General features: G+C 45.3%; 1 protein-coding gene across 4 annotated transcripts in view; it reads right to left on the reverse strand.

Moving 5' to 3' along the window:
- LOC132869735 (xylosyl- and glucuronyltransferase LARGE1) overlaps positions 1-22,142 on the reverse strand; it is a 284,001-nt gene that overhangs the window by 142,289 nt on the left and 119,570 nt on the right. For all 4 annotated transcript variants that reach the window (XM_060903111.1, XM_060903110.1, XM_060903109.1 and 1 more), the window contains exon 4: positions 60-142. In XM_060903111.1, coding sequence (XP_060759094.1) covers positions 60-142 — 83 coding nt within the window. The remainder of the gene's footprint in view (positions 1-59; positions 143-22,142) is intronic.

The following is a 22,142-nucleotide window of genomic DNA, read 5'->3' on the forward strand; positions in this document are numbered from 1 at the left end:
ATGACTTTATACTCATTCAGACATCGGTTTTGTCAGTGGATGATGGATGATTCACTTACCGATGAAAAAGCACAGACTTGACCAGCGTCACCACATCTCGGCTTGCGTTGTACCCCGCGCACACGATGGCGACATGAATAGTCTGGGGAATGAGAGAAAAATCACTAATGAGGTCAAGCAGAGCCCAAAATCCTAATGAATCGTGACACTGATGAGGATATTGCAGCAAAACCTGCTATAATTGGAGCCTGACATTTAAAGCGTGCCATTTGGAGCTCGGCACTTGGATCATTAGTGGTTTATTGTACTTTTCCAGGGCAATGGAGATTTGCTTGTGCCTCGCATTGTGCAGGTTTATGGCGTTTGCACCAGAGCCACAGGTGCAGCATCAGATATCAGCATGAAAACTGCGTATAGGTCTATATGGAAATCTCACGCAATCCTGCCAAAAACCCTCCCCACCCACAACCCCGGCCGTTCCACGGCTGAGATGTGCATAGGGAAGGATGACACTTTTCCCCCGGTGCACACAGAGTGCTGGAATTGATCTTGACTGACAGGTAAAGGCTATTTGGCCTTCCTTTCTGACTCCTAGAGCTTTTTCGCCAGCAGCCAAGCTTATCCAATCAACTCGTCCACGAGCTTGAGGGAGGAGGAAATGAAGAGTGCAGACAAAAAGCATCTTCAGAAGTGCACAGTGCATCTTCTCTGTGGGTAAGCAATGTCTGCTTGAATTGGAAACTGGCCTGAAGCAATATTACAGGCAACTACATTGATGAAAAACTATAAAATTATGTTAGAAATTTTGCACATTTACTTATTAAAACTGTCATGGCTATATAATTAATTTGCCTGAAAGAGTAGGAAACAGCAGCTTTACAGCATCCATCCGTCCATTATCTGTAGCCGCTTATCCTGTCCTACAGGGTTGCAGGCAAGCTGGAGCCTATCCCAGCTGACTATGGGTGAGAGGCGGGGTACACCCTGGATAAGTCGCCAGGTCATTGCAGGGCTGACACAGAGACAAACAACCATTCACGCTCACATTCACACCTACGGTCAATTTAGAGTCACCAGTTAACCTAACCTGCATGCCTTTGGACTGTGGGGGAAACCGGAGCACCTGGAGGAAACCCACGCGGACACGGGGAGAACATGCAAACTCCACACAGAAAGGCCCTTGCTGGCTGCTGGGCTTGAACCCGGACCTTCTTGCTGTGAGGCGACAGCGCTAACCACTACACCACCGTGCCGCCACTTTACAGCATTTCATCACTATTTAACCAATATGGCAGAAAACACAAATATTATAAGCCTTTCCTGAACTTAGAATAAAAGGACAATATTAATACAACGCACTACATGTACAAACGACTATTTTGAACTGTGATGGATAAAGATTTATAACTTTAATTTTTACATGACTGTATTCTTATTTTCCATTTTCACATGATCGTACATTTTATTTTGGCATAATATTGTTTATGTGTAACGTTAAGAACATTGTAACTTTACATTTTTTTCCTATTCCAATGTCGGTTTCATTCTCGCCCACTTTGCGTGTGCAGAGTATGGGCCAGGGCGGAGTTTAGAATTTAGAAGGAAATAGTTTGCCAGGAGGCCAAGAGTTCAGCCAAAGGTTAATTGAGTGTAAGCAGAACTACTTGAGAATGCAGCGTCGCGATTGGCCTATCCGTGATTACCCGCAAATACACGTGAACTGAATCATGGGAGGATTCCAGGAGGAACATTTTTCTTGCTCACTTGTGGTCTCCGGGTAATTTTGGATGCATCAGAACACGTTACCTCGTTGGATTGCTACTGAAAGCATTGGAGCACTTTGTTAAGGCGATGGACTCTCTTGGAGCCGCTGTTTGTGCAAGAGTGGACTTTTAGATTTGGATTTACCTCGCGGACTGTGATAGGGATGTTTGCCGAACCATGTGGATCGCCTTGGACACCGCTACACCGCGGTCGGACATATAGGACCATGCCAAAGACACTCTCGCACATGTGGTGCACCTGATAGCGATGCCTAAAGGACAGTAAGATGTTTTATCATGGTATTGCGAATTTTGTTTTGGTATGAATGTGAAATCTTTGTTTGGGGACCTAGACCTAGGTGAAATGATTGGGTTGTGAATTGTAAATGGGCTGCATTTCAGGTTAAGATAAAAAGACTGAAAATTTAACCATAACTCTGTCCTGCATTTGCTATTGCCTTAACACGTAACAAAATTGGGGGGCTTGTCCAGGATCTTTATCACTATTATTGAGTCATTGGCTTTTGTTTAAGAAATTCTGAATAGTCAAAATATTGAATCTAAGAGACTTTTTTTCCTTTCATTATGGCGGCAGCAGTGCAAGATTTCTTGGGATTACCAGCTGTTAAGGGTCTGCAGGATTTGAAGAAAGCTGACTTACTGGAAGTTGCCAAGTCGCTAAACCTAGCTGATGTGAATACTGTACAAGCTACAAAAAAGCTAAAATTGCTAGGTTGATAGCTCAACACTATTATGATGAGTGTGTTCACAAGTGAAGATTTAGTTCTGTCTGGAGACTGATGAGCCTAAACCTGCCAAGACATCGAGTTAAAAATTCGTCTGATGCAGTTAGAAAGGGAAAAAGAAAAAGAACGCGTGGATGAAAGAGAAAAAGAAAGACAGACAGTTTGAATTGGAGAAATTGAGATTGGAATGAGAGAAAGAAGAAAAAGAGACAAGTAAAGTTTGAATTAGAGATGGAAAAAGAGAGAATGGCACTGGAAAGAGAAAGCGAGACAAGAAAGGCTTGAAAAAGAAAGAATGGTGATGGAAAGAGAGAAATTAGCGTTGGAAAGAGAAAAACTGGAGAAACAAAGTGTTCGCAAAGCTAGGAAAAACAGACCCAGGAATGGCTAACAAGTTTTGTGCTAGCAGAGGAGTGAGGTTGGTTTCCCCGTTTGATGAGATGGAGGGAGATAAATACTTCCAACACTTTGAGAAGGTTGCAGAGAGTTTAAAGTGGCCTAAAGAATATTGGCCATTGATGCTTCAAAGCGTAATCAAAGGAAAAGCACAACAAGCTTATTCAGCTTTGCCTGTCGATGATGCCTCGAAGTATGATGTGGTTAAAACAAGCCATTTTGACAACTTACGAATTAGTTCCAGAGGCTTACAGACAGAAATTTAGGGGTCTCAGGAAGATTGAGAGCCAGACACATGTTGAATTTGCTTATGATAAAAGAGGTGTACTTTGAACGCTGGTGTACATCCAGAGCCATTAATGGTGATTTCAAGATGTTGAAAGACTTGATGTTGGTGGAAGAATTTAAGCGATGTGTCAAGGATGATATTAAGGCTTATCTTGATGAGAAAGATGCCTTGACACTTCAAGAAGCTGCCAAATTAGCACGAGTATGCACTGACCCACAAGTCAAAGTTCAGATCTCACGACAGGCCATACCCTCCTAAAAGGGACACTCGTAAACCCATTTCAGTGCAGATAACGGATGTTAAAGGCAAGGGTGTTGAAATTAAAAACAAAATTAATGACAACAAAAATAGTAACACCAAAAAGAAGATGCCTACAGGTATTACTTGTCATTATTGCAAGAAACCAGGCCATGTCTTGTCCGAGTGCATAACTTTTAAGAGGAAGAAAGAAAAAGAGGCCTCACCTAATGCTCTGGTGAAGTCTTTCACAGAAATGCCTATTGAAATGGGTTCAAGTAAATCATTGTGTCCTTATGATGTCAAAAAGGCTGAATCATCTGATCTTCTTAGGAAAGAGTTCCTACTATTTGTGTCAGAAGGATTGGTTTCCCAAACTGAGAATTCTGCTCCTCAACCCATTCAAATCCTTCGCGATACTGGGGCTTCCCAGTCGCTCTTGTTGAAAGAGGCATTGCCCTCCTGTGAATGTGAAGACACTGAAAAAGGTGATTTCACTCTGGTTCAGGTTATTGAGGGTAGAAGTGTGACCGTACCTCTACACTCTGTGTATTTGAAGTCAGAATTGGTTACAGGACAAGTGAAAGTGGGGTTATGTCCAGTCTCCCTGTTAAAGGCATTTCTGTCTTGCTTGGCAACGATCTTGCAGGAGGCAAAGTTATCCCCTCTGTTCAGTTGACTTCTCAGCCGAGTACTGAAGATGAGTCTAATTTAGATTCTGAGTGTTTCCCTTCATGTGCAGTAACCTGAGCTATGGCCAAAAAGACTAAGGAAGAGGGGGATTCAGTGCAATCTAGCACCTCGCCACATCATGACCATGATCATACAGGGCATGGGTTAGGCAGTGATTCCAGTGAGAGTTCCTGTTTTGAGGAGTTGTCAGATACTTTTCTTGGATCAATACTAGGTTCAGACCTACAGTAGGTAGTTCACCACAAGGTGAAAATGTACACGTGTCTGATGATTTGTCTCTGTCGAGAAAGCAATTTATCAATGCGCAAATCAGGGATTCTGAAATTGCTGAATTGAGAGAAAAAGCTCTCTCTGATGACGAAATTGTCAAAGTGCCAGTTGGGCATTACCTGAAAGACGGGGGTTTTGATGCGAAAATGGCATCCCCCTGATATTCCTGCCAATGAAGATTGGGCAGTTGTCAATCAAGTCATTGTACCGAAAGTCTATAGGAATAACATACTTACCATGGCATATACACTGGTGCTTGAAAGTTTGTGAACCCTTTAGAATTTTCTATATTTCTGCATAAATATGACCTAAAACATCATCAGATTTTCACACAAGTCCTAAAGGTAGATAAAGAGAACCCAGTTAAACAAATGAGACAAAAATATTATACTTGGTCATTTATTTATTGAGAAAAATGATCCAATATTACATATCTGTGAGTGGCAAAAGTATGTGAACATTTGCTTTCAGTATCCGGTGTGACCCCCTTGTGCAGCAATAACTGCAACTAAACGTTTCCGGTAACTGTTGATCAGTCCTGCACACCGGCTTGGAGGAATTTTAGCCCATTCCTCCATACAGAACAGCTTCAACTCTGGGATGTTGGTGGGTTTCCTCAAATGAACTGCTCACTTCAGGTCCTTCCATGATATTTTGATTGGATTAAGGTCAGGACTTTGACTTGGCCATTCCAAAACATTCACTTTATTCTTCTTTAACCATTCTTTGGTAAAACGACTTGTGTGCTTAGGGTCGTTGTCTTGCTGCATCACCCACCTTCTCTTGAGATTCAGTTCATAGACAGATGTCCTGATATTTTCCTTTAGAATTTGCTGGTATAATTCAGAATTCATTGTTCCATCAATGATGGCAAGCCGTCCTGGCCCAGATGCAGCAAAACAGGCCCAAACCATGATACCACCACCACACGTTTCACAGATGGGATAAGGTTCTTATTCTGGAATGCAGTGCTTTCCTTTCTCCAAACATAATGCTTCTCATTTAAACCAAAAAGTTCTATTTTCATCTCATCCATCCACAAAACATTTTTCCAATAGCCTTCTGGCTTGTCCATGTGATCTTTAGCAAACTGCAGACAAGCAGCAATGTTCTTTTTGGACTGCAGCGGCTTTCTCCTTGCAACCCTGCCATGCACACCATTGTTGTTCAGTGTTCTCCTGATGGTGGACTCATGAACATTAACATTAGCCAATGTGAGAGAGGCCTTCAGTTGCTTAGAAGTTACCCTGGGGTCCTTTGTGACCTCGCCAACTATTATACGCCTTGCTCTTGGAGTGATCTTTGTTGGTCAACCACTCCTGGGGAGCGTAACAATGGTCTTGAATTTCTTCCATTTGTACACAGTCTGTCTGACTGTGGATTGGTGGAGTCCAAACTCTTTAGAGATGGTTTTGTAACCTTTTCCAGCCTGATGAGCATCAACAACGCTTTTTCTGAGGTCCTCAGAAATCTCCTTTGTTCGCGCCATGATACACTTCCACAAACGTGTGTTGTGAAGATCAGACTTTGATAGATCCCTGTAGTTTAAATAAAACAGGGTGACACCTGATTGTCATCCCACTGATTGAAAACACCTGACTCTAATTTCACCTTCAAATTAACTGCTAATCCTTGATGTTCACATACTTTTGCCACTCACAGATATGTAATATTGGCTCATTTTCCTCAATAAATAAATGACCAAGTGTAATATTTTTGTCTCATTTGTTTAACTGGGTTCTCTTTATCTACTTTTAGGACTTTTGTGAAAATCTGATGTTTTAGGACATATTTATGCAGAAATATAGAAAATTCTAAAGGGTTCACAAACTTTCAAGCACCACTGCAACTTACCTCTAGGTGGCCATCTTGGGGTTAACAAAACTGTTAACAAGATTCTTAAGCAGTTCTTTTGGCCTGGTTTGCGAAAAGATGTCACAAACTTTTGTAGGACTTGTCACACTTGTCAGATAGTTGGCAAACACCAATTAGACTCTCCTGTGGCTCCACTGAAACCTATCCCAGCATTTGGTGAACCTTTCTCCAAGAGTGATTGTGGATTGTGTGGAACCGTTACCGAGAACAAGATCTGGAAATGAATACATGGTGACTATCATGTGTGCAGCTACAAGGTTCCCTGAAGCAATCCTGCTTCTAAATATTAAAGCACCTACCGTCTCTAAGGCCTTGATCAAATTTTTCACTCTATTTGGTCTGCCTAAAGAGATACTATCAGACCAGGGTAGTAATTTTACCTCAGGACTGTTTCAGCAGGTGGTGTATCAGTTAGGGATTAAGCAGATCACTTCGCCTGCGTATCATCCTGAGAGTCAAGGAAGTTTGGAAAGGTTTCACTCCACTCTGAAAACCATGCTTCGAACATACTGTTTTGAGAACAAGAAAGACTGGGATGAAGGTGTTCATTTGTTGTTGTTTACCACTAGAGAGTCGGTACAAGAGTCCCTTGGGTTTAGCCCATTTGAACTGGTTTTTGGACACCAGGTGAGAGGACCATTAGCTCTGTGGTGTGAGCAATGGACCAATAGAGAGACTCATGTTAATTTGTTGGATTATGTATTGAACTTCAAAGAGAGACTTAATAGGGCCTGTGCATTAGCCAAGAAAAATCTTGAGTTGACCCTAGGAAAGATGAAAACTTGGTATGATTGTATAGCTAGAGCTAGGACATTTAAGCCAGGAGATAAGGTCCTCGTTTTGTTCCTGCTGCAGTCCAATCCCTTGCAAGCTCGATTTCATGGCCCTTATGAGATCCACTCCAAGGTTAATTATCTTAACTACACTGTGACCACTCCAGATAGGAGAAAGGCTAGACAATTGCATCACATCAACATGTTAAAACCCTACCACAACAGATCTGTGAAGGCTGTCTCAGTTGTTAACCAGGAGGTTAATGAGAGTTCTGTAGAAGAAGCTGAGTTACAAGATGAAGAACCCTCCATCAAACCTGAAATAATTCCTTGTAAACTATCCAATTCTGAAATTCTGCAGAACCTTGACATGAAATTGGTTCATTTAGAACTTTGGCAGTGTGAACAAATGACAGTTGGTACTGAGGTATCAAGATTTGTTTCCTGATGTTCCAGGGAGAACCCATGTGGCTGTCCATGATGATGATGGTGACATGCAAGCAGCATCCATATAGGATGAGTTCAGAGAAATGTAAACTAACTGAAAAAGAAGTAGCTTCCATGTTAGAGCACAATATCATCCAGCCGTCACACTCTAATTGGAGTTCTCCATGCGTACTAGTACCTAAGCCAGATGGCAGCACAAGATTTTGTACTAACTATAGAAAAGTCAATGCTGTTAGTAAGACCGATGCATTTCCAATCCCAAGGGTGGATGATTGTGTAGACAAGGTAGGACAGTCAAAGTTCCTCACAAAAATTGACCTTTTGAAAGGTTATTGGTGTGTTCCATTAACTGAAAGAGGTAGTGAGATCTCTGCTTTCATCACACCATCTGGGCTATATAAATAGAATATCCTCCCTTTCGGACTGAAGAATGCACACGCCACATTCCAAAGAATGATTCATTCTGTGATTAAAGACTTGCCTAATACAAGTGCTTACATTGATGACTTAGTGACAGGAAGTGAGACTTGGGAAGGTCGTCTTAAGGATGTTGAAAACTTATTTAAGAAACTGTTTGAGGCCAATCGAACAGTTAATCTAGCCAAGAGTGAGTTTGGCTGTGCCCATGTAACCTATCTTGGACACGTCATTAGCCAAGGTCAGGTAGTTCCCATTGATGCAAAGATCCAGACTATAGTGGCCTTCCCCATTCCCACCAGCAAGAAAGCTTTGAGGAGATTCTTGGGAATGGTGGGGTATTATTGCAAGTTCTTTAAGAAGTTTGCTGATGTTGCCTTACCGCTAACAAATTTGCTCAAGAAGAGTGAGAAGTTTGTCTAGAATGAACCTTGCCAAAAAGCATTTAAGAGACTTAAGTCCATGTTGTGTCACTACCCTGTGCTCCAATCCCCTGATTTCAGTAAACCATTTTCAGTGGCCGTAGATGCTAGTGATGTTGCTGCTGGTGCTGTGTTACTTCAACAAGATGAGAGTGACCATGTTGAGCATCCTATTGCTTGCTTTTCTAAAAAGTTTAACTGGCACCAAAGGAACTACTCAACTATTGAAAACGAGCTTTTGGCCTTGATCATGGCCCTTCAGCACTTTGACGTTTATGTCTGTACAAGTCAGAAACCACTCACTGTATATACTGATCATAATCCATTAGTGTTTTTGGGTAAGATGAAGAACAATAATTGGAGGTTGTTGAATTGGAGTTTAATTCTGCAAGAATATGACATTGTGATCAAACACAAAGGGTAAAGATAATATTATCGCCGATTGTCTATCCAGATGTTAAGGTTATACCATATCTGATGAATGATAGACCTGTCTGAAAATTTTGATCTATTGGATCAAAATTTTCCCCTTAAGACGGAAGGTGTGATGGATGAACATTTATAAAATTTTCATTTTTACATGACTATTCTTATTTTTCATTTTCACGATTGTACATTTTATTTTGGCATAATATTGTTTACGTGTAACATTAAGAACATTGGAATAGGAAAAAAGTGTAAAGTTACAATGTCGGTTTCATTCTCTCCTGCTTTGCCTGTGCAGAGTATGGGCCAGGGCGGAGTTTAGAATTTAGAAGGAAGTAGTTTGCCAGGAGGCCAAGAGTTCAGCCAAAGGCTAATTGAGTATAAGCAGAACTACTTGAGAATGCAGCGTCGCGATTGGCCTATCCATGATTACCCGCAAATACACGTGAACTGAATCACAGGAGGATTCCAGGAGGAATGTTTTTCTTGCTCACTTGCAGTCTTTGGATATTTTTGGATGCATCAGAACACGTTACCTCATTGGATTGCTACAGAAAGCACTGGAGCACTTTGTTAAGGCGATGGACTCTCTTGGAGCCGCTGTTTGTGCAAGACTGGACTTTTAGATTTGGATTTACATCGCGGACTGTGATAGGGATGTTTGCCAAACCATGTGAATCACCTTGGACACCGCTACACCGCGGTCGGACATTTGGGACCATGCCAAAGACACTCTTGCGCATGTGGTGCACCTGATTGCGATGCCTAAAGGTCAGTGTGGCAGCGGGGGCGTGGTCAAGCGCCGGTCTGTGACAGGAGGGTGGAGCCAGGGAAGGTGAGTGGCAGAATTGCTACACCTGACGGTAATTAACCTGTGTTTGTGTGTGTTTTCCCAGTAACCGCTCCCTATTTAAGGAGGCAGAGAGAGAGCAGAGGGAGCGCAAGCCGGGACCAGACGAAGTGTGTGTGAGATTACTCCGACTGAAAAGTTGTGAAAATAAATAGCCTTATCTGCCTCAAAGCATTGTCCTGCCGTCCTCTGTGCTCCACCCACACTCGATACGCGCTACAGTGGTGCTGAAACCCGGAATTAAGGTGGAGCACCAACACAGCAGCCCCATGGAATCCTCCCCGTTCGCGGACTTGGTCCACGTCCTCGCCACGGCTCAGCAGAGCCAGCACCAGGCACTTGTCACGCTCCGAAAGGAGCAGAAGCGCCGCTTCAAAGCCCTGGTGCTGGCCCAGCAGGAAGATCGAGAGGCGTTCCGGCGTCTCCTCGCGTCGGCGGGGTCCGCCAGCGCCCCGGCCGTGGGCCTGTCTCCCCTCACCTTGACCAAGATGGGCCCGCAGGACGACCCCGAGGCTTTCATCACATTGTTCAAGCAGGTCGCCGAAGCCTCGGGGTGGCCGATGGAGCAGCGCGCGGCGCACCTCCTCCCCCTCCTGACGGGAGAGGCGCAGCTGGCCGCACTACAGCTCCCCGCCGACCGCAGGCTGGCCTACGCCGACCTTCGCCGGGCTGTCCTCCAGCGCGTGGGGTGCACGCCGGAGCAGCAGCGCCAGCGCTTCCGCGCACTGCGGATGGAGGAAGTCGGCAGCCCGTTCGCGTTCGGCCAGCAGCTCCGGGACGCCTGCTGGCGGTAGCTGAGGGCCGAAGATCGCGACGCCAAGGGAATCATCGACCAGGTGGCGCTGGAACAGTTCATCACCCGCTTACCAGCCGGAACCGCAGAGTGGGTCCAGTGCCACCGCCCGGCGTCGCTGGATCAGGCCATGGGACTGGCGAAGGATCATCTGGCGGCTGTTCCGGCGGCAGGACAGCGGACGACATCATCTTCTCTCTCCTCTTCTCTCTCTCTTTCTCCCCCCCCTCCCGTGTCCCATCCTCGCCCCATTCCCCCACCACGGAGGCGGGGGCCGGCTCCACCCCAGCCGGCCCGCCGCACCCGTGGTGCCCTCCCATTTCTCCCTTCTGTGTCTGTCTCTCCCCCCCTCAGGTGAGTGAGCCCCAGAAAACAGCTGCAGAGGGAAGGCCCGGGCCGGTTTGCTGGCGCTGCGGGGAACCGGGCCACCTGCAGCAACAGTGTGCAGCGATGGAAGTGGGGGCGGTGGTGCGGATCCCCGACGCGCCAGAGGCTGCCCTCGATCGGGCCGGAGCATATCGCATACCGGCAAGTGTACAAGGGGCTACATATCAGGCGTTGGTGGATTCGGGTTGCAATCAGACCTCGATCCGCCAAAGCCTGGTGCAAGACGAGGCATTGGGGGGAGCACAAGGGGTGAAGGTGTTGTGTGTGCACGGGGATATTCACAGCTACCCGTTGGTGTTGGTCCACATACATTTCAGAGGGGAAAAATCGATAGTGAAGGTGGCGGTTAATCCTCGCCTTACCCACTCTTTGATCTTGGGGACTGATTGGCCGGGATTTCGGGGTTTAATGGCACGCCTAGTAAAGAGTGGGTCCTGCCGGTTGACAGGGGAAGGTCCCGGTGTCGCTTTGGCTGGAGCTGCGGTCGCAGAGCCGTCTACGTCATCTCCGCAACAGAGTGAGGAGCCACCGGCCCCTCCTCTTTCTATTGGGGAATCCCTCGCGGATTTCCCACTGGAACAATCGCGAGACGAGACTCTGCGACACGCGTTTGACCAAGTGAGAGTAATCGATGGTCAGACGCTCCAGCCGAACGCCACCCCGTCCTTCCCCTATTTTTCCATTTTGAAGGATAGGTTATACCGAGTGACGCAGGACACTCAGATGAAAGAGCGAGTCACCCAGTTGTTAATTCCAAAGAGCCGCCGGGAATTGGTATTCCAGGCGGCTCACTTTAATCCCATGGCTGGACACCTCGGGCAGGATAAGACACTCGCCCGGATAATGGCCCGATTCTATTGGCCGGGGATTCGCGGCGACGTCCGTACGTGGTGTACGGCGTGCCGCGAATGCCAGTTAGTAAATCCAGCGGCCATTCCAAAAGCGCCCTTGCGCCCCCTACCATTAATCGAGACCCCGTTCGAAAGAATTGGGATGGATCTCATCGGGCCATTAGATCGGTCAACACGAGGGTACCGCTTTATATTGGTTCTGGTGGACTATGCAACGCGATACCCGGAAGCGGTGCCTCTTCACAATATCTCAGCACGCAGTATTGTGGAGGCACTCTTCCACGTCATCTCCCGGGTTGGAATCCCGAAAGAGATTCTGACTGACCAAGGCACCTCGTTTATGTCACGAACACTGAGCGAACTGTATGGGCTACTGGGTATTAAGCCAATCCGCACCAGCGTTTATCACCCACAGACGGACGGTTTAGTCGAACGGTTCAATCGCACCGTCAAGAATATTATCAAAAAATTCGTAAGTGAGGACGCACGTAACTGGAATAAGTGGCTCGAACCCTTGTTGTTTGCAGTGCGAGAGGTCCCCCAAGCCTCCACGGGGTTCTCCCAGTTTGAATTATTATATGGGCGTAAGCCGCGCGGCATCTTAGATGTACTGCGGGAAAATTGGGAGGAGGGACCTTCACAGAGCAAAAACGAAATTCAGTACGTTATGGATCTGCGCGCAAAACTCCACACGCTCACCCACCTAACTCAGGAGAATTTGCGGCAGGCCCAGGAACGGCAAGCCCGCCTGTACAACAAGGGCATGCGCCTTAGAGAGTTCACTCCGGGAGATAAGGTACTCGGTCCTGTTGCCCACGTTGAGCTCCAAATTAATCGCCAAGTGGCAAGGACCTTTTGAGGTCACACGGCGAGTCGGGGACGTCGACTATAAGGTTAGGCAAACGGACAGGGAGGGGGCACTACAGATCTACCACCTCAATCTGCTGAAACTCTGGAACGAGGAGGTCCCCGTGGCGTTGGTGTCGGTAGTTCCGGAGAAGGCGGAGCTGGGGCCGGAGGTCCAAAAAGGGTCATTGGCATCAAGTACCTCTCCGGTCCCCTGTGGAGACCACCTCTCCCCGACCCAACTCACGGAGGTCGCCCAGTTGCAGGCCGAGTTTTCGGATGTGTTCTCGCCCCTGCCCGGTCGCACTAACCTCATAGAACACCACATAGAGACGCCCCCGGGGGTGGTAGTGCGTAGCCGTCCTTATAGATTACCCGAACACAAAAAAAAGGTGGTTCGGGAAGAACTTCAGGCCATGCTCGAAATGGGCATCGTCGAGGAGTCCCACAGTGACTGGAGCAGCCCGGTGGTCTTGGTTCCCAAGGCCGACGGCTCGGTCCGGTTCTGTGTGGACTATAGAAAAGTCAACGCGGTGTCTAAATTCGACGCGTACCCAATGCCTCGTATTGATGAGCTGCTCGATCGACTAGGCATGGCTCGCTTTTACTCGACACTGGATTTGACGAAGGGATATTGGTAGATCCCCTTGACTCCATTATCCCGGGAAAAAAATGGCCTTTTCCACACCGTTCGGCTTACACCAGTTCGTCACACTTCCGTTTGGGCTGTTTGGGGCGCCCGCTATGTTTCAGCGGCTGATGGACCGGGTCCTTCGGCCCCACGCCACCTATGCGGCCGCTTACCTAGACGATATCATCATTTATAGTAATGACTGGCAGCGGCACCTACAACACCTGAGGGCCGTCCTTAGGTCGCTGAGGCGGGCGGGACTCACTGCCAACCCGAAGAAGTGTGCGATTGGGCGGGTGGAAGTACGGTATCTGGGCTTCCACTTGGGCAACGGGCAGGTGCGTCCCCAAATTAATAAGACAGCAGCGATTGCGGCCTGCCCGAGGCCCAAGACCAAAAAGGGGGTGAGACAGTTCCTGGGGCTGGCTGGCTACTATCGTAGGTTTATACCTAATTATTCGGACGTCACCAGGCCACTGACTGACCTCACTAAAAAGGGGGCGCCAGATCTGGTCCAGTGGACGGAGCAGTGCCAGCGGGCTTTCTCTGAGGTAAAGGCTGCACTGTGTGGGGGGCCACTTTTACACTCCCCTGACTTCTCTCTCCCTTTTTTGTTGCAGACGGATGCGTCGGACAGAGGGCTGGGGGCCGTTTTGTCCCAGCAGGTGGAGGGGGAGGACCGCCCGGTCCTATACATCAGCCGGAAGCTGTCAGTGCGTGAGGGGCGCTACAGCACAATTGAGAAAGAGTGCCTGGCGATCAAGTGGGCGGTCCTCGCCCTCCGTTACTACCTGCTGGGGCGCTCTTTCACCCTCTGTTCGGACCACGCGCCCCTCCAGTGGCTCCACCGCATGAAGGATGCCAACGCGCAGATCACCCGTTGGTATCTGGCACTCCAACCCTTCAACTTCAAGGTGGTCCACAGGCCGGGGGCGCAGATGGTCGTGGCGGACGTCGGGGGGGGGGGGAGTCGGCTGCGGGCCGGACAGGCGGTGGGAGTATGTGGCAGCGGGGGCGTGGTCAAGCGCCGGTCTGTGACAGGAGGGTGGAGCCAGGGAAGGTGAGTGGCAGAATCGCTACACCTGACGGTAATTAACCTGTGTTTGTGTGTGTTTTCCCAGTAACCGCTCCCTATTTAAGGAGGCAGAGAGAGAGCAGAGGGAGCGCAACCCGGGACCAGACGAAGTGTGTGTGTGTGTGTGTGTGTGTGTGTGAGATTACTCCGACTGAAAAGTTGTGAAAATAAATAGCCTTATCTGCCTCAAAGCATTGTCCTGCCGTCCTCTGTGCTCCACCCACACTCGATACGCGCTACAGTCAGTAAGATATTTTATAAATGGTACTGTGAATTTTGTTTTGGTATGAATGTGAAATCTTTGTTTGGGGACCTAGACCTAGGTGAAATGATTGGGTTCATTTCAAGTTCAGATAAAAGACTGAAAATTTAACCATAACTCTCTGTGTTCTGCATTTGCTGCTGCCTTAAGACATAACAGAATAAATTCCATCTATAATGTCTTCTCTCAGACTGAATTAATTAAAAAAAAGGAGCAAAACTCAAAAGAAACATTTTTTCACTGTTTTTTCCATTCACGTTATCTGAAATTTAGGAACCTTATGAAGGCTTTAAGCTCTGCCCACTTGGTACAATCATATATCCCTGAAAAGCACCTTTCCTGTTGTCAATATACACGTCATACAGTTAGGTCCATATATATTTGGACACTGACACAAATTTTGTTTTTTTACCTGTTTACTGAAACATATTCAAGTTATAGTTATATAATGGACATGGACATAAAGTCCAGACTTTCAGCTTTCATTTGAGGGTATCCACATTAAAATTGGATGAAGGGTTTAGGAGTTTCAGCTCCTTAACATGTGCCACCCTGTTTTTAAAGGGACCAAAAGTAATTGGACAATTGACTCAAAGGCTATTTCATGGGCAGGTGTGGGCAATTCCTTCGTTATGTCATTCTCAATTAAGCAGATAAAAGGCCTGGAGTTGATTTGAGGTGTGGTGCTTGCATTTGGAAGATTTTGCTGTGAAGAAAACATGCAGTCAAAGGAGCTCTCCATGCAGGTGAAACAAGCCATCCTTAAGCTGCGAAAACAGAAAAAAACCCATCTGAGAAATTGCTACAATATTAGGAGTGGCAAAATCTACAGTTTGGTACATCCTGAGAAAGAAAGAAAGCACTGGTGAACTCATCAATGCAAAAAGACCTGGACGCCCACAGAAGACAACAGTGGTGGATGATCGCAGAATAATTTCCATGGTGAAGAGAAACCCCTTCACAACAGCCAACCAAGTGAACAACACTCTCCAGGAGGTAGGCCTATCAATATCCAAATCTACCATAAAGAAAAGACTGCATGAAAGTAAATACAGAGGGATCACTGCACGGTGCAAGCCACTCATAAGCCTCAAGAATAAAAAGGCTAGATTGGACTTTGCTAAAAAACATCTAAAAAAGCCAGCACAGTTCTGGAAGAACATTCTTTGGACAGATGAAACCAAGCTCAACCTCTACCAGAATGATGGAAAGAAAAAAGTATGGTGAAGGCGTGGTACAGCTCATGATCCAAAGCATACCACATCATCTGTAAAACACGGCGGAGGCAGTGTGATGCCTTGGGCATGCATGGCTGCCAGTGGCACTGGGTCACTAGTGTTTATTGATGATGTGACACAGGACAGAAGCAGCCGGATGAATTCTGAGGTATTCAGAGACATACTGTGTGCTCAAATCCAGCCAAATGCAGCCAAACTGATTGGTTGGCGTTTCATAATACAGATAGACAATGATCCAAAACATAAAGCCAAAGCAACCCAGGAGTTTATTAAAGCAAAGAAGTGGAATATTCTTGAATGGCCAAGTCAGTCACCTGATCTCAACCCAATTGAGCATGCATTTCACTTGTTAAAGACTAAACTTCAGACAGAAAGGCCCACAAACAAACAGCAACTGAAAACCGCTGCAGTAAAGGCCTGGCAGAGCATTAAAAAGGAGGAAACACAGTGTCTGGTGATGTCCATGAGTTCAAGGCTTTAGGCAGTCATTGCCAACAAAGGGTTTTCAACCAAGTATTAGAAATGAACATTTTATTTACAATTATTTAATTTCTCCAATTACTTTTGAGCCCCTGAAATGAAGGGATTGTGTTTAAAAAAATGCTTTAGTTCCTCACATTCTTATGCAATCATTTTGTTCAACCCACTGAATTAAAGCTGAAAGTCTGAACTTCAACTGTATCTGAATTGTTTTGTTCAAAATCCATTGTGGTAATGTACAGAACCAAAATTAGAAAAATGTTGTCTCTGTCCAAATATTTATGGACCTAACTGTAATTGTAATAATACATAGTATACATATTATTTAACCATGAAATACATGTCCAGTTTCTTTTGTAAACCTTAAAAACAAACAAACAAACAAAAAAAACCCCGACGACAGTGTCATCTATATCCCCCGCCCTATATACCAAGTTTCAAGATATTATGTGTCACATTTTTCAAGTTCTGCTGCAGGAAACCAACCCTACCTCTGTACACTGACCTCAGCAGCCCATGGCATAAACCCACTGGACCTTTGGTCCAGGTGAGCTAAAAATTAAAATTTCTCACATTTCTTAGTATGAAAAGGCCTTGTTAACATCACCTACATCACCTTGTTAACATGTATACCAAGGTGATGTAGATGTGCCTTGAAAATTTGAAACTGTTTATGATAAGTTTCAAATCCGTATCATGAATAGTTTTGGATATATGCTTTGGAAACAAACCTTGCTCTTAGAAACTAAGTCAAAATCCACTTTTTATGTAAATTATTTTAAAAATACTTCTTTTCAAAAATCCAAAATAGCAAAAGGCACCAGTTCACATGTTGCTTGATATGTTTCATGAAGATATCTTCAGTAGTTTTAAAGATATGGCCCGGAAACGAAAACGTGACCGGATGGACAGACGGAAACTGTTTCTTATATCTCCCACAAAACGATAAAAACAGTCTTTCCTCAAAGACAGTATTTTCTATATTTGGAACCAAAAATCTGTTTTTTGATGACCTGCATTCATGAAATGTCATGTTATTATGTCTAATTAGAAGGATATTAGAGAGGATATAATTATAGAATTAGACATAATTATACGATATTATATCCTAAAATGTTGATTTTTTTCGCCCCCTTGGATTTTTTTTTTTACTGAAATTTTTCATAAAATATTTTAACAGTGCATAATATTTTCTCAAGCAATAAAGAAATGATTCTCCAAGAAAACTTTCTGTAAAAGGCTCTCTCTTCACAGTAATATAAGTATTTTAATTCTAACAATAGGAAGAGACAAGATTTTTTGCTTTTATTAAGTGTGTAAATGTATTTTTTTCTTCTAATTGTAAAGCGACCTTGGGTATGAGAAAGGTGCTATACAAGTTAAACTGATAATAATAATAATAATAATAATAATAATAATAATAATAATTATTATTATTATTATTATTATTACTACTGCTTAGACAAGGTATTATTTCAATAAATGTAACTTTTTGAGAATGTTCCCAAAAAAATTAGCAATAACCCAAAAAATAATAAATGTTATTTTTGTTAAAAAAAGACCCTATCCCTATATGCAATATTAATTTGTTTTTATGCCTCTTCTGTGTGTGTGTTTCTTCTTTCTGCTCTCACCATGTGTGTATGTGCGAGTCCTGTTCAAACCCGTTTTCTCTCTCCATGCTGTTGCTAGCGATAAAGGTTCTACTCACACCTGGGGAGTCACATCACTTCTCTCTCTCTCTCTCTCTCAGCCACATTATGATGGAGTCTGTCTCCTCCTTCCTCAAGAAACAGCACTCAATAATTTACAACAGCCAACTCACAACCTTTGTTAATCAGCTGTTCGGTATTTGGTCAATGACTGGCTCAGCATTGGCACATGACCAGCTTCTAGAGATTCAAGCCGATGGGTGCCCAAGTGACTAGGACCGATCTCAACGAAGAGAACTCCACTGCTGTGCCTACAAAGTATCTGAAGATACATCACGTTTCTCTAAAGGCACAGATTTCCACAAGTACAACACGCGCAATAAAGAGATGCGGAGAACAGTTAAATCCGACATGAACTGGGGTCTGTTAAGATCTCAACTCTTGTGACTACACAGCTGGAACTCTTCACTGGATGACATTCAATCACTGTCAACTATTAAGAAATTTAAAAGAGCAGTGAAAAGTTCCTTCATAGTAAATAAGCAAGTTTTTTTTTTTAATTGACATTATTGTTATTACGGGGCGGCACGGTGGTGTAGTGGTTAGCGCTGTCGCCTCACAGCAAGAAGGTCCTGGGTTCGAGCCCCGGGGCCGGCGAGGGCCTTCCTGTGTGGAGTTTGCATGTTCTCCCCGTGTCCGCGTGGGTTTCCTCCGGGTGCTCCGGTTTCCCCCACAGTCCAAAGACATGCAGGTTAGGTTAACTGGTGACTCTAAATTGACCGTAGGTGTGAATGTGAGTGTGAATGGTTGTCTGTGTCTATGTGTCAGCCCTGTGATGACCTGGTGACTTGTCCAGGGTGTACCCCACCTTTCGCCCGTAGTCAGCTGGGATAGGCTCCAGCTTGCCTGCGACCCTGTAGAAGGATAAAGTGGCTACAGATAATGAGATGAGATTATTGTTATTACCCGCGACGGAGTCACTGGGGCGGGGTATTGTAATCAGTGCGGTTTGTTTGAGTCTGTCTGTTAACAATCTAGCGTCTAGACGGTTGCACCGATTGACTTCAAATTTACAGGGTAGGTGGGCAATGGTCTGTAGATTACCTGATTAAATTTTGGGGGTAATCAGGTCAAGGTGAAGGTCACTGGAAAGGTCAACCTTTCTGTCAAAATAACATATTTTCCATTATAACTCAAAAACGGTTGCCGATAGACAGACGCTTACTATTATGAGCGTATAGGAACTCCCATATGGCCTTTCATTTGGCATCATGATCTTTGACCGTGAGTGACCCTGAAAGGTCAAACTCAAGGTCACGGATTTTCAGAGGGCTGTAACTTGAAAACAGTTGATGGTAGACAGATATTTACCCTTATCAACTTATAGGAAGTGCCATATGGGCTTTCAGTTGCCACCATGTCCTCTGACCTTGAATGACTTTGAAATGTCAAACCCAAGGTCATGGGTTTTCATACGACTATAATGTGACAGCTGATGACTGAGAAATATTACCGTTATCAACATATAGGTATAAAATAAGTGCTGCCGGCCGAGGTTTGCTTTGCCTGGCAACACTGTCTTTTTTTTTAAAAATATTATTAGAATGACTTACTAACTGTTTAATTAAGTGTCGTTTTTAATGATTATATGCATTTTATCTCATCTCATTATCTCTAGTCGCTTTATCCTGTTCTACAGGGTCGCAGGCAAGCTGGAGCCTATCCCAGCTGACTATGGGCGAAAGGCGGGGTACACCCTGGACAAGTCGCCAGGTCATCGCAGGGCTGACACACAGACAACCATTCACACTCACATTCACACCTACGGTCAATTTAGAGTCACCAGTTAACCTAACCTGCATGTCTTTGGACTGTGGGGGAAAACGGAGCACCCGGAGGAAACCCACACGGACACGGGGAGAACATGCAAACTCCGCACAGAAAGGCCCTCGCCGGCCACGGGGCTCAAACCCGGACCTTCTTGCTGTGAGGCGACAGCGCTAACCACTACACCACCGTGCCGCCCTTATTATTGTGTGTATTATTTTTTAATTTTTTCCCCCCAGAGCCCTACTGAAAATCATATTGTATGCCATAGGTCTTCTGAATAAAGATAAATAAAGGTGACATCTGAGAAGAGCAATGGTCTTGGAGACACATCAATTTAATAGCCAGGCAGCATCATTAAACGTTTCTATAGCTGAGTGCTGTGTCAAACAAAAGGTCAACTTCAGTATTTAAAGAAACGTCATCGCAATCATCAGCTGCTGACACTCGACTGCTCCGATTCCTCTGACAAGGACGAGAAACTCCGAAAACTCTAACGTGGCTCTTTAGAAATGTGTTCCTGTGTCCGAGACTAAGCTCAATTCACTCTATAGTGCACTATTTTCTGGGGCTGTGATTTTGTAGTGGTCTATGGAAACACACTGGAGGATATCCAGTACATTCTTTTAATCCTGGAACACACTCAAAGACATACTGTACAATCACTGGACTTCACAAATACAACTCGATATCCCTGCCAGCTTAGCAAATGTTTTGGTAACTCCGATTTTCTTGGCACTCATGTGCTTACTGTATGTTGGTAAATACCAATCACCGAGAAACTACCAAGCACAACTGATCTACATTCAGGCCACACTAACCTGGGTAAATTTGAAAACGCATAATTCCTTCTCTGTTTAGCTCATCTGTCTGTCCGTCCACACTCAAACCGCGTTTTCAGCTACCAAAAATGATACTCTTTGAAAACACTGCCTGAGGTACAGAAATGAAAATGTTGGGTCCACATTGGAATGTGAACAGGGGAAATAGAGAGTTTCAGAAATAATGACATATGGCTGCCCTGACACTGGCAAAAGTTTGTACTTGAGGGGGCGTCGTGGCTCAGGTGGATAAGGCGCCATACCATAAATCCGGGGACCCGGGTTCGATTCCGACCCGAGGTCATTTCCCGATCCCTCCCCGTCTCTCTCTCCCGCTCATTTCCTGTCCCTGTCTCTACACTGTCCTATCCAATAAAGGTGAAAAAAGCCCAAAAAAAATCTTAAAAAAAAAAGTTTGTACTTGAGACACCAAAACAAACATACATGATGGCAGAAATGCAGCCAGTGCTGCTCAATCAAATTTGCTAATATACTGAGAAATAAATCTTTGTCATATATCCCCATATTTACTCACTCAGGACTCCCAATCAATGTTTTCTAGAGATTGTGTTTTATATTTGTTTGTACCGTGAGTTGGTCTAGTGGTTAGCATGTCCGCCTCTCGATCGGGAGATCGCGAGTTCTACTCGCAATCAGGTCATACCAAAGACCATCATAAAAATGGTACCTACTGCCGTCTGGCAAGGCACGCTGCAATACAGATGCGAGTGGGGAGTCAAACTCTCGCGGTTACCAGAGGACTAGCCCCCCACTGTAACCCTAGCTGTATAGGTGAGAGGCCAAGGGCTATAGAAGCGGAGATTGGTGCTGCCCAATGCGCCTGATTGCATGGCGTGGGAAGGACTTTAGACTTTAGATATTTGTTTGTACCCTGAAGCAATAAGTCTCCCTCACTGTCAGTCCATGTGTTAAATAAATAAATAAAAAGTCCTTCACAGGGCGGCACGGTGGTGTAGTGGTTAGCGCTGTCTCCTCACAGCAAGAAGGTCCGGGTTTGAGCCCCGTGGCCGGCGAGGGCCTTTCTGTGTGGAGTTTGCATGTTCTTCCCGTGTCCGCGTGGGTTTCCTCCGGGTGCTCCGGTTTCCCCCACAGTCCAAAGACATGCAGGTTAGGTTAACTGGTGACTCTAAATTGACCGTAGGTGTGAATGTGAGTGTGAATGGTTGTCTGTGTCTATGTGTCAGCCCTGTGATGACCTGGCGACTTGTCCAGGGTGTACCCCGCCTTTCGCCCGTAGTCAGCTGGGATAGGCTCCAGCTTGCCTGCGACCCTGTAGAACAGGATAAAGCGGCTAGAGATAATGAGATGAGATGAAAGTCCTTCACATTTTTTGGTTGTGACAGTAGGCCATCTCATCAACTAGCTGCTAACTTTAGCTGCTTACCTCAGAAAACGATTCATATGCTTTCAATCAAAATGAGTTGACTGGAAAATGTCCCAACACCAACACTAAGGCGTTTCAGCATTTTGGTGTGGATGCAGAGCATTTGGAAAATGGTACAAAAACCAATCCATCAATCATGCGTACGGAGAAATGATTTTTTTCCTAAAATGTGCATTTTCAGATTTACCCAGCTTAGTGTTGACGTAGCCCAAGTGACAACAACAAACCTCCATAAAAGGCAAAAGCACAGAACGGTGAACGACAAACAGC

The sequence above is a fragment of the Neoarius graeffei genome, chromosome 21, assembly GCF_027579695.1.
Source record: "Neoarius graeffei isolate fNeoGra1 chromosome 21, fNeoGra1.pri, whole genome shotgun sequence".
In the NCBI taxonomy this organism is placed as follows: Eukaryota; Metazoa; Chordata; class Actinopteri; order Siluriformes; family Ariidae; genus Neoarius; species Neoarius graeffei.